This window comes from Ranitomeya variabilis, chromosome 2 (assembly GCF_051348905.1).
Source record: "Ranitomeya variabilis isolate aRanVar5 chromosome 2, aRanVar5.hap1, whole genome shotgun sequence".
Lineage (NCBI taxonomy): Eukaryota > Metazoa > Chordata > Amphibia > Anura > Dendrobatidae > Ranitomeya > Ranitomeya variabilis.
The window spans coordinates 468,879,930-468,893,100 of NC_135233.1; the positions used below are offsets into that span (position 1 = coordinate 468,879,930).

At 44.2% G+C, this 13,171-nt stretch overlaps 1 protein-coding gene across 3 annotated transcripts; it reads left to right on the forward strand.

Moving 5' to 3' along the window:
• The first annotated feature begins 301 nt into the window (after positions 1–301).
• SPDYC (speedy/RINGO cell cycle regulator family member C) lies at positions 302–12,949 on the forward strand. 3 transcript variants are annotated; one of them, XM_077292653.1, is made up of 7 exons: positions 302–403; positions 3,611–3,854; positions 4,702–4,760; positions 10,417–10,502; positions 12,001–12,172; positions 12,249–12,549; positions 12,648–12,949. In XM_077292653.1, exons 2-7 carry the CDS (start codon positions 3,647–3,649, stop codon positions 12,707–12,709), a joined length of 888 nt encoding a protein of 295 aa, XP_077148768.1. In that variant the 5' UTR covers positions 302–403; positions 3,611–3,646; the 3' UTR covers positions 12,710–12,949. The 3 variants fall into 3 exon arrangements, with proteins under 3 accessions (XP_077148768.1, XP_077148770.1, XP_077148769.1); XM_077292655.1 differs by having other exon boundaries at positions 333–518; XM_077292654.1 differs by lacking the exon at positions 302–403 and adding an exon at positions 660–682.
• The last annotated feature ends 222 nt before the right edge of the window (positions 12,950–13,171 follow it).

The window sequence follows — 13,171 nt, forward strand, 5'->3', positions numbered from 1 at the left end:
ACGACGGTTGCGACGTGTGTCAATGCGTCGCTAATGTTAGTCAATGGGGAAAAAACGCATCCTGCGGGCAACTTTGCAGGATGCGTTTTTTCTACATAACGACGCATTGCGACGTATTGCAAAAAACACTAGTGTGAAGGTAGCCGTAGGTGTACACACCGCCAAATGCCAGAACAAAAGGTCTACAACAGAGCAGAGCAGAGCCTTCCGCCAGCACACAGCTGCAGCCAATACCGCCCCCTGATGGCCACGCCCCCACGCTCCAGCGGCCGGCCAGCTGATTGGCTGTTACTGGGCGGAGTATAAAGGAGCCGCAGGTGGCGGAGGCGGGAGCCTTACTCCTGATAAGCCTGCTACAGGAGGGTCACAAAGCCTCCCTTTGCTGGTTGCTCCCTTTGCTCAGGTCAGTGGGTGTGCTACATGCTGCTGCGTCCACTTTTCTGGCAAAGTGTTTTTCAGCTCACGGTGACTCCTGAGCCCGGTGGATCTCCGGGAGGTCTAGTCTGCCCCTGCAGCTGGTGAGGCCCAGGGTCTATGTGTAGTAGCCAGGCTCCTCCTCCTGGGTGGCTGGCTATGGGCGTGGTCTGAGTAGGTCCCGCCCTCTGGAGCAGTATATATAACCATGAGGTTATATTGGATGAGGGGATGTCCGGGAACCCAGGGTGCCAGTGTAAGCTGAGGGGTCAGTGCTGTCTGTATAGAACATTGTTTTGTCTGTGTTCCCCCAAGCATTTAGTAACCTCTTTGCCATTGGCCAGTTATTGCAGCCATTTACCTAATATGACCATCTAGAAACAGGTGATCAAAAATACTAGGTTACACAGGGGGTGTCTGCACCACCCATTGTTTTAACCCCTTCATGATGGAGCCCTTTTTCGATTCTGCTTTTTTTGTTTTTCGCTCCCCTCCTTCCCAGAGCCATAACTTTTATTTTGCAGTCAATTTGGCCATGTGAGGGCTTATTTTTTGCGGGACAAGTTGTACTTTTGAACGACATCATTGGTTTTACCTTGTCATGTATTAAATGGGGAAAATTCCAAGTGCGGTTAAAGTGCAATCCCACACTTGTTTTTAGTTTGGCTTTTTTACCATGTTCACTAAGTGCTAAAACTAACTTGTCATAATGATTCTCCAGATCATTACGCGTTCATAGACACCAAACATGTCTAGGTTTTTTTATCTAAGCGGTGAAAAAAAAAAAACCCAAACTTTGTTTAAAAAAAAAGTCAGATTTCTATACATGTAGCGTTTCCATTTTTCGTGATCTGGGGTTGGGTGGGGGCTTATTTGCGTGCCAAGCTGACGTTTCTAAAGATACCTTTTTGCTGCAGACACGATCTTTTGATTGCTTGTTATTGCATTTCAATTCAATGTCGCTGCGACCAAAAAAAACCCTGTTTTTAACTTTAAAAGGGGGTAATATGAAAAGAGATAGAGAGAGAGAGAGAGAGAGATATATATATATATATATATATATATATATATATATATATATATATATATATATAATTTTTTTTTTTTTTTTATTAAATGTAGATTTACTTTTGGCATGCTTCAATAGTCTCCATGGGAGACTAGAAGCTGCCGTAACCTTATCGGCTCTACTACATACAGACTATGATCAGATCACCACCTGTATGTAGCAAAATACCTCACTTGCTATGAGCGCCAACCACTGGGTGGCACTCACAGCAAGCCGGCGGTGACAACCATAGAGGTCAGTGACCCGCAATCGCATAACAGAGGTCACCGGTGGATGGATTTCTGGCCCGATGCACACGTTAAATGCAGCTGTTGTCGTTTGACAGTGGCATTTAATGGGTTAATAGCCGCAGGTGGATCACGATTCCATCCACGGCTGTCCCGGGCACATGTCGGCTGTACAAAACAGCTGACACGTCCTGGGAAAGATGTGGGCTCACCACCGTAGCTCACATCAAAGGGGGGACATGACATGTTCACTACTAATACGGCGCATGTTGTGAAGGGGTTAAATTGGTGAAAATCATTGAAGGTGATATGCTGCGTTCTTCAAAAACCAAGGTATTACAGAAAATACTGAGGACAAACAAAACAAGCTATGTGCATGAGATTTCTAAAATCTAATAAGTTTTCACTAAAAAAAAAAACACTGAAAAAAACAATGCGTGAACATACCCTAGGTCTGAGTCAGAGCAAAGCTCAGACTTGCGTTGAAAAGTGACCTCCAGCTCCATACTAGTTATCTGGCAAGGTCACAAACTGCTAAAGACTAGCGGGAGGAGCAGTGATGTGTGTGTGTTTCAATCAAAAAGTTAGATTGGTACTTTAAATGCCAGATTGGGGAATGGTGAATCAAAGCAATGTATGAACAAGCCAAAAACTACTTCCAGAAGTGTGGTGGGTTTTTTTTGGCTTTTGTCTCTATCTTGACCCCTGGCAACTTGCATCATGGTGGCTCAGTGGTTAGCACTGTCTGCAGCTCGGGGGTCCTGGGTTAAAATCCCACCAAGGACATCTGTAAGGAGTTTGTATGTTCTCCCCATGTTATTGTGGGTTTCCTCCCACATTACAGACACAATGATTGGGCCTAACAATGTAAATTCCCTATGGGGACAGTGGTGTGTAGTGAGCTATGGAATATGATGGTGCTATATAAGCAATGCATAGCAATCTGTAGGAAGATCTATCTTGTGCTCGCCTAGATGGGTCTCTTCCTCAAATATCTCGATAGTATCAGGCGATTGGGTTGCTGGTCTTGCCTCAACACTGTATGAACATGGCTTTAAAGGGAACCTGTCACCCCCAAAATGGAAGATGAGCTAAGCCCACCAGCATCAGGGGCTTATCTACAGCATTCTGTAATGCTGTAGATAAGCCCCCGATGTATCCTGAAAGATGAGAAAAAGAAGTTGGAGTATACTCGCCTGGGGGGGAAGGTCCCGTCCAATGGGCATCGCGGTCCGGGGCTTCCCATCTTCTTACGATGCCGTCCTCTTGTCTTCACGCCGCAGCTCCGGCGCAGGCGTACTTTGTCTGCCCTGTTGAGGGCAGAGCAAAGTACTGCAGGAATCGGGAAAGGTCAGAGGCCCGGCACCTGGGTACTGCAGTACTTTGCTCTACTGAAAAAGAGATTATTCCAGCTCCAGTAATAAAATGTAAAAACTTTATTAGTACATATTAAAACGCTGCCGAGACATGACCGGCATGGTCGGTAGGGGAGAGTAACCAACACGCGACTGGACACGTTTGGAGCAACAGGCGTGCTTAGTCCTCAGTCATTCAACAGGGCAGACAAAGTACGCCTGCGCCGGAGCGTGAAGACAAGAAGAGGACATCATTGTAAGAAGATGGGAGGCCCCGGACCGGACTGTGACGCCCATCAGACCGGACCGCCCCTGGGTGAGTATAATCTAACCACTTTTTCTCATCTTTCAGGTCACATCGGGGGCTTATCTACAGCATTACAGAATGCTGTAGATAAGCCCCTGATGCCAGTGGGCTTAGCTCATCTTAGATTTTGGGGGTGAGAGGTTCCCTTTAATGATATAATTGGTGGGAACATGGGGTGGTTCTTGTTCTGCACGGTATTAATGGATGAATTTGTGTGTTTTGTTGCCTCTGTTTTCAGATCAGCCCTTTAGCTTGTCCCCCTTTCCCTCACACAATGAGACACATGCAAATTGCCCCTCGGGCCGCAGCGACTGCTGGCAGCATGGTGAAGCAAGGCATTGTGAGGGGGCATCCTCATGCTAGGGTTGTTGGAGCGCGCAAGATGCGAATCCCTGAGAGAGAGGTCACAGTAACCAGATCCAAGGTGATGAGTGCTCTCAATCTCCAACCTCAAGAGTGCCAGGCTTTCTACAGGCTCCTAGGTAAGAACACCACTGTCCTGTGGTATGGGGGGAAGGCCCCAGGCACTGACTTGTCATAGCTTTGAAAAAGATTACATCTGACACATTTTTAGATCACAGGTGCAGATGGGCATGTCTCCTAAACGTAGAGTTTACTTTCTGTTAACTTGTCCTATTACAAGGGCTTGAACTCTAGCGCCACCTATTGGAAGTAGCAATCCTACAAGTCAATATTGACCCTCTAACAAGTCTTGCCACATGACTTGGGATGTTTCTCCTTAGAAGCAATTTGTACAGGGTGGGCCACTTATATGGATACGTTTGGGTGGGCCATTTATTAAGATGGCTCCAAAATGGCCGCCATGGTGACCACCCATCTTGAAAAGCTTTCCCCCTCCCATATACTAATGTGCCACAAACAGGAAGTTGATATCACCAACCATTCCCATTTTATCTAGGTTTATCCATATACATGGCCCACTGAGGTGTAGCCATATAAATCCCCCCCCCCCCTGTATATTTAATTACCCAGAGGAGAACTGCATGGCCTATAAGTCTCCTTACACTGGCATTTCGCTTTCCCACATGGTAGCACTTCTCCTTGTGGTTCTGTGAGGGTTTTTTCATAGTGTGCTTTGGCTTGTGTCCAAACCCTTGCAAAGTAGGACTGAAGTGGGGCATTTGGCTATGATGCCGGCTGAGCCACCTTATGCATTTATGCATCATGTCTGGGTGCATACACCTCCTGGAGGCACACTCAGATGCAGTGTACAACATGGACTCTAAGATGGGGAGGCAGGTGATGTGCCGCGAATACTCGTGGTTAACACTTATAACTGGCAATGGTTTTTATCTTCACTTTTTACAGAAAATGAGCGGATACAACAGTTCCTGTCTATGGATGCCTGCTTAAGAATCTCAGACAAGGTAGGTATGGCTGCTGCTGTCTGATGGCTTTAGCCTTCAGCTCAGGCACTGCAAGCTATCTTTGCATTTTATTGAATGTTGGTGCAGTTCTTGTATTCCACCAATAGTTTCTAAACATTTTGTTGGAAATCAGGGTTGTCTTTATGATGGTGGCTGTGGTTGCTTTAGTGCAACAGATGTGATTTTAGCAGTGTAATCTTAACAGCACATGGCCCTAGCCTAAAGTACCATTGCTTGTGTGGTGCCCCTGAGGTCTGGTCGCCACAGAGGTACTGCACCTCATCCAGAGGTGCGGGACTCTGCTCTCGGGTAAGGAGGGGGCATAACTAAGACTCTACACCAGCATCCAACAACACTCCAGTCAGGGCATCTGGGTGTACGCTAAGGGAGGATGGCCTCATCCCAGTCTGGAGAGAGTAACTAACTAGAGGGTGTGGGTGGAGCCAGTATTTAGGGGAGGAGCTAATTGGGAGAGGAAAGTAATCAGTCAGTGAAGAGACGAGGTGAGAAGTGGAGAAAGGAGCTCCCTGTCAGAGGGAGCTAGAGAAAGGAGAAGCTACAGAAAGAAGGGGTTCTAGGGGCAATCCCACACTTGTTTGTTTTTTTTGTTTGTTTTTTTTTTTTTATAGGTTCATTAAATGCTAGGACTGACCTGCCACTATGATTCTCCAGGTCATTACGAGTTCATAGATCCCAAACATATCTAGGTTCTTTTATCTAAGTGGTGAAAAAAAAAAAAGCCAAACTTAAAAAATTTGCACCATTTTCCAGTACCCGTAGAGTCTCCATTTTTCATGATCTTGGGTGAGGGCTTATTTTGTGTGCCGAGCTGACTTATTAATACCTTTTTGGTGGAGATATAATCTCTTGATCTCCCATTATTGCATTTTAATGCAATGTTGTGGCGACCAAAAAAAGGTAATTCTGGCAGTTTTTTTTCTTGGTACTGTTTAGCAATCGGGTTAATCCCTTTTCTTTCATCGGGTGATACGGAGTGCGGTGATACTAAATGTTGTTTTTCTAATTTTATTTTGAATGGGGCAAAAGGGTGATATGTAAAAAAAATAAAAAAAAAAAATATATATATATATATATATATATATATATATATATATATATATATATATATATATATATTTTTTTTTATTTTTTTTCATATTCATACATCCAGCGCTAGATATCATAAAAGCCGGTAATTCAATTGCTGGCTTTTGCATCTCCTTCCCGACATATGAGACATGGTTTACATACAGTAAACCATCTCATATCCTTTTTTTTGCTTATTCCACACTACTAATGTTAGTAGTGTGTATGTGCAAAATTTGGGCGCTCTAGGTAATTAAAGGGTTAAATCGCGGAAAAAATTGGCGTGGTAAAGCCAGTGACTGAGGGCAGATATTAATAGCCTAGAGAGGGTCCATGGTTAAAAACATCTGCCCCCAGCCTATTCTGGCACTTGCCCACTCTCTTCCCACTCCCGTGTAGCGGTGGGATATGGGGTAATGAAGGGTTAATGTCACCTTGCTATTGTAAGGTGACATTAAGCCAGATTAATAATGGAGAGGCATCAATTATGACACCTATCCATTATTAATCCAATAGTACGAAATGGTTAATAAAACACACACATTATTACAAAGTACTTTAATGAAATAAAGACACAGGGTGTTTTATTATTTTATTATACTCTTAATCCACCTGAAGACCCTCGTTCTGTAAAAAAGGAAAAATAAAAAAACAATATCCAATACCTTCCGTCGTTCTGACACGTCCCACAATGTAAATCCATCTGAAGGGGTTAAATCATTTTACACCCAGGAGCTCTGCTAAAGCATCTGTGCTCGTGGCTGTAAAAATACGAGGAATGAATGGAATGCAGGGGAATGTCCTGTAGTTACCTTGAGTCGCAGTGATGCGCCCTCTGCTGGATGTCCTCATATGAACTCGAGCCTGGGAAAAGTTCCCACGCTTGAGTTCATATGAGGACATCCAGCAGAGGGCGCATCACCGCAACTCAAGGTAACTACAGGACATTCCCCGTATTTTTATAGCCACGAGCACAGCTGCTTTAGCAGAGCTCCTGGGTGTAAAATGATTTAACCCCTTCAGATGGATTTACATCGTGGGACGTGCCAGAACGACAGAAGGTATGGGATATTGTTTGTTTTTTTTATTTTTCCTTTTTCACAGAACGAGGGTCTTCAGGTGGATTAAGAGTAATGAAATAAAGACACAAGGTGTTTTAATATTTTATTATAAAGTACTTTTTAATAAGTGTGTGTGTGTTTTATTAACCATTTCGTACTATTGGATAGGTGTCATAATTGACGCCTCTCCATTATTAATCTGGCTTAATGTCACCTTACAATAGCAAGGTGACATTAACCCTTCATTACCCCATATCCCACCACTACACGGGAGTGGGAAGAGTGGTGAAGTGCCAGAATAGGTGCATCTTCCAGATGTGCCTTTTCTGGGGTGGCTGGGGGCATATGTTTTTAGCAAGGGGGGGCCAATAACCATGGACTCTCTAGGCTATTAATATCTGCCCTCAGTCACTGACTTTACCACTCTGGTGGAGAAAATTGTGCGGGAGACCACCAATTTTTTTTTTCGTGATTTAACCTTTTAATTAGCTAGAGCGGCCAAATTTTGCACATACACACTACTAACATTAGTAGTGTGGAATATGCAAAAAAATGAGATGGTTTACTGTATGTAAACCATGTCTCATATCCTGTCGGGTTTGGGAAGAAGATGGCAAAAGCCGGCAATTGAATTACCGGCGCTTATGCGATTAATTAAATATAAATACTGTGTATGTTTTATTTATATTCGAACATTTGAGCCCAAAAATCCATTAGATGTCGGTTTTGCAAGCCTGCTAGAAAATATTGCAATACTGAGGATGACATGCGCAAAATATGCTGCCACACCCTGCCTAGGGATGACATACGGATCACTATTTTGGGAACATTTCTGCGTATTGCGGCTGTAAAAAATGGACCGTATTTTCATACGCTGAGTGACGCCGGCCTAACGCCTCTCATTTTCCCCCTCATTCCCCCCCCTAACACTTGACATTTTGACCTCACATCTGTCATTTTCTGATCACTCCACTATTTTCCCTCACTCCTCTCATTTTGCACTCACACCTCTCATTTTCCCCTCAGTATATACATGTGAGAGAGATATATATATATATATATCTGTATGTCATCTCCCCTGTAAATAGTAAATACCTGCTGTATGTCATCTCCTCCTGTATTAGACCTCGTTCACACGTTACTTGCTCAGTATTTTTACCTCAGTATTTGTAAGCTAAATTGGTAGCCTGATAAATCCCCAGCCAACAGTAAGCCCTCCCCCCTGGCAGTATATATTAGCTCACACATACACATAATAGACAGGTCATGTGACTGACAGCTGCCGTATTTCCTATATGGTACAGTTGTTGCTCTTGTAGTTTGTCTGCTTATTAATCAGATTTTTATTTTTGAAGGATAATACCAGACTTGTGTGTGTTTTAGGGCGAGTTTCATGTGTCACGTTGTGAGTTGAATGTGGCTACATGCGTGTAGCGACTTGTGAGATGAGTTTTGTGTGGCGACATGCGTGTAGCAACTTTTTGTGTCAAGTTGCATGTGACAGGTTAGTGTAGCAAGTTGTGTGCAGCAAGTTTTGCGCATGGCGAGTTTTGCACATGGCAAGTTTTGTGTGGTGCGTTTTGAGTATGTGCAAGCTTTGTTTGAGGCAACTTTTGCATGTGTTGCAACTTTTGTGCCTGTGGCAATTTTTCCGCTTGTGCAAGTTTTGCGTGAGCCTAGTTTTGCGCGTAGCGAGTTTTGAGTGGTGACTTTTGTGTTTCTACTTTTATGTGGCGAGGTTGGTGTATGTGTGGTGAAATGTGCGCTGAGGGTGGTATGTGTTCAAGCACGTGGTAGTGTGTGGCGCAATTTGTGTGTGTTCATATCCCCGTGGTGGTGTGGTGATTATCCCATGTCGGGGCCCCACCTTAGCAACTGTACAGTATATACTCTTTGGCGCCATCGCTCTCATTCTTTAAGTCCCCCTTGTTCACATCTGGCAGCTGTCAATTTGCCTCCAACACTTTTCCTTTCACTTTCTCCCCATTATGTAGATAGGGGCAAAATTGTTTGAATTGGAACGTGCGGGGTTAAAATTTCACCTCACAACAGCCTATGATGCTCTCGGGGTCCAGACATGTGACTACTATATTTTGTGGTTGTAGCTGCGACAGTGCAGATGCCAATCCTGGACATACACACATATAATATAATATAATATAATATATCTATTTTATTCTTTACTTCTGGCGTGCTTCAATAGTCTCCATGGGAGATTAGAAGCTGCCGTAGCCCAATCGGCTCTGCTACATGCAGGTGATGATCAGACCTCCCCTATGTAGCTGAATTACTCACTTGCTATGAGCGCCGACCACTGGGTGGTGCTCACAGCAATCCGGCATGAACCATAGAGGTCTCCAGGAGACCTCAGGTTGTCATGCCAACACACCTGTGACCTGCAATCACATGATGGGCGTCACCGGTGTGCGTATTTCCAGCCCGATGGTCGGAAGTGCCATTTAAATGTCAGTGTTTGACAGTGGCATTTAACTAGTTAATAGCTGCGTATAGATCACGATTCCACCCGCAACTATTGTGGGCACATGTCGGCTGTTCAAAACAGCTGACGTGTTGCTGGAAATATATGGACTTGCCACCAGAGCCCACATCAAAGGGAGGGATACCGACATCGGTGTTAATGTACACCTGGTGTCGGTAAGGGTTAAAGAGTAACAGTCTTATTTCATGAATCAATAGTACTCTAGCTTCTCCGCTGACTTAAACACGAGGATGTGGCAGCTGCAACTATCAAGCTTCTATTTTAGATGGGCGGGGGGGGAGGCTAGAGGCAGAGCACCTCCTCCATAAAATCTTATAAGCACCAACCGTCATCTCATTTCAGTAATGCATCCAATCTGGAGACAGATTTTGCTGTGATCAGTCTAGGAGGAGCAAGCAGCAGATATCTGCTGATTTAGGAAATAAATATTGGCAGTTACCCTTTAGAGGGAACCGGTCAGGTCCCACATACCCTGAGAACCACCGGCAGTTGCATCTGCATATATAAACTACCTGTGTTGCATTACCTGCATTGAGTTTAGAAACACTTTCTAAAGATCTGTGTATGATGAGTGAATGAGGGCTCTGACGAGTCCAGGGGGCATTAGTGTCCCAGACTAGTTGGCCCACCTAGCATGTTATCACATCCCTGTGGTGCTTGTGGCTTTGTCGTCATGCCAATGTTATCACAAGGGTTATACTTGCCTTGCGCATGCGCCCAGCTTCTTCCCTCTCATCATTGATCGCTGGCTTCAGAGAGGTGCATGATCTGAGTGCAGAGTTCCAGTCGTGCACCTCTGAGGTCAGCATGCATACACCCGGCTTCAGAGGATCATTGATGAGGAGGAAGAAGCTGTGCGCATGCGCCACATAAATATAGTGCTTGCAATTGTAAGGAAATGTTGGTTCACTCTTAACCCCTGATAAGTGATGTATGAACCGTCTGTAGCCATAATGCTGTACTCATTGTGGGTCATCTGACGTGACTGCTTTGCTCTCCTAATCCACAGTATCTTCTTGCAATGGTTTTGGTGTATTTTAAACGTGCAGGCCTTTACACCAGTGAATATTCCACCTTGGACTTCTTCATTGCTCTGTAAGTAATCCTTACTGTGCACCACAGGTCTTAAGTCTGTCTAGATTCACCTTATAATAAATTAGTCTACAAACCTACATGACCATCTTCTAGTCACTTGGCCACATCAGTGTTGGTCCTAAAAACTGTCTTCTTGCTAGAAGAAAGTGGGAGACTTGTCTTTACTTACACCACCAAATGAAGGCCATGTTTCTCTGACTAGTCATGGCTCCAACTCTCCAGGTTTATTAGGAATGCCAGCAGGGCAGTAAGGCTATGTGCACACGCTGCAGATTTTGCTGCGGATCCACAGCAGTTTCCCATGCATTTACAGTACCATGTAATGCTATGGGAAATGAAATCCGCAGTGCACTTGCTGTGGAAAAAAACACGCAGAAACGCAGCAGTTTTCCACAGCATGTCAATTCTTTGTGCGGAATCCGCAGCGGTTTTTCACCTGCTCCAATAGGAAACTGCAGGTGAAAAACCGCAGCAGAAACCGCAGTAAAAACCGCAGCGGTTTTGCACTGTGGATTTATCAAAACCGCTGCGAAAAATTCCGCAATGGAATCTGCAGCGTGTGCACATGGCCTTAATTGCAATGCATAGAACCATTAGACCTTATTGTGAATCTAAAGGGACTTTCGTAACAGTGACTGTTCCAACTAAGGCCAGGTACTCTGCGTCATGGCATGGCCAAACATTTAATTGCACCTCCGCACCTATTATTATTTTTTTTTATTCACCTCCATGGGTCTACCTCCACTGCATGCCAGGCTCTGTATGCCTCCCTGACAGAAAACTCTCACTTCACTTTAGCCTAGTCCAACCATTAACCCTAACCCTAATATCTATCCGTAATGACACACATTACTAAACATGTCAGACATAAAAATACATTGAAACAATATATATTGTGGGTTTTTTTTGGGGGGGAGACTTGTTCAACACTTGTCGTCTTACAGTACTGATGGACCATATCTAACCCCCACAACTTGAGATATAGATAGATATAATTTTAAATATATATTTGTTTTCATAACATAATAAATGCACATGGCTTTGCTCCACAACAAACTCATGGGGCCCATTAGCTTGTGAAGCCTACAGTATATTCCGACTGATGGAATGGGAACGGTGTTGAACTGGTAAATTCTGAACTGTTCCTAAGACCGGTGTCTTGAGATTGCACTTGTGTGAACTTTCCAAGTGAGCTTCTGAACAATCACTCCAAATCCTGTAGACATCTACCCTGTCACTATCTGGAGGCTGAGAGCTGTGCTTCATAGCTTCCCAGAGACTGATTGTCCAACATTTCTGTAAATCAGCGGTGGCAGTGACTGCAGCGCTTCCATTCCCAGGCAAAGATGTCCTTTCAACATTATGTCCAGATTGTGTGGTTCCTTATGGAGCTGGTGACAATTACTCTTAACTTCTAGATCATCATGAAAATATGTATTCAACCTTCTTTAGCTAAAGTGAAGTCTATTTTATATTTTTTTATTTTTTTTTCCCCTAGCTACTTGGCTAATGACATGGAGGAAGATGAGGAGGACTATAAATATGAAATCTTTCCATGGGCCCTTGGTGACTCTTGGCGGGAATTATTCCCTCAGTTCCTTCGGGTACGGGACAGTTTCTGGGCAAAAATGAACTACAGAGCTGTTGTGAGTCGGAGATTTTGTGAGGAGGTAAATGGCCGAACATGAGAACAGGTATGGGGCAACATGGCAGTATGGGCTTGCTAGAAACTGCTTGGTTTTTTAGGTGATGTCTAAGGATCCCACGCACTGGGCTTGGTCCCGTGATCGCCCTATCCACCATAGTGGGGCACTAAGGAGTTATCTCAGAAATGAGGATGACTTGTGTCCTCGTGGGCCGGGCTTCACACCTCCCAGCTGTGCGCTTTGCTGCAGGATTGGCAGCGGTGCATCGGAAACTGGAACCGACAGCTGTTCCTCACCGGAGCAGGAGACCATTTCTTTTTGTAATGCACAGTGGCCCCAGGACCTTCTCATGTTGCCGCCAGATCTGCTGCTGGAGCCAGAGTCCACTTATGACATCCACAGTAAGGTCATACTTTCATAGTGTTGTAGTTTCATGAGAGAAAAAAAAAGTGTAGTTGTCACTTTTTTTTTTCATTTATATATATTTTTTTTATTCCAGTGTTTCAGGAGCCATTGGTTGGACTTGACTCTGGAGGTGTGGCTCCAGACTGGCATCTTTAGCACCTAATGTCTGCACTTTTTTTCTGAAATGCACTGGAAACATAAAGGAGGATGCAAGCACTTATCACTTGGTTATCATCAGTCTGAGACAGGACAGACTTGGTTGGGTTGGTCTAAATTCAAGCTCCCTAATTTATTAGCCCTGTGTTAGCAGGCTGCAATGTCCGTTTTCTATGTAAATAAGATGTAAATTTAGTGTAATTATGAGGTGGTCACTAATAAAAATCATCAAGTAATGAATATCTGTTTTGTTTCTTTGTACATATGAGTGCTCTGACTCTTGCCATGTTGTGGAGCATCCTCAAGATCACACTTATTACTTAAAGGATCCACTTTAAGCCTTTTATTTCCATCCTCTAAGCTGTTTCTTGGAGAAGATCTTTAGCCAGTTGCAGAAGATTAGTCCAGTTTTAAAGCTGTAGACTTAAAGGGGTTGTCCACAACTTGGCCAACCCCCTTCTC

What these genes read in the sequence shown, in the direction of transcription:
- SPDYC (XM_077292653.1), top strand. Translation starts at nt 3,647, where the DNA reads ATGAGACACATGCAAATTGCCCCTCGGGCCGCAGCGACTGCTGGCAGC. An exon ending in GGCTTTCTACAGGCTCCTAG is followed by an intron (nt 3,855 to 4,701) that starts GTAAGAACACCA and finishes CACTTTTTACAG; the next exon opens with AAAATGAGCGGATACAACAG. An exon ending in GTCCACTTATGACATCCACA is followed by an intron (nt 12,550 to 12,647) that starts GTAAGGTCATAC and finishes TTTTTATTCCAG; the next exon opens with TGTTTCAGGAGCCATTGGTT.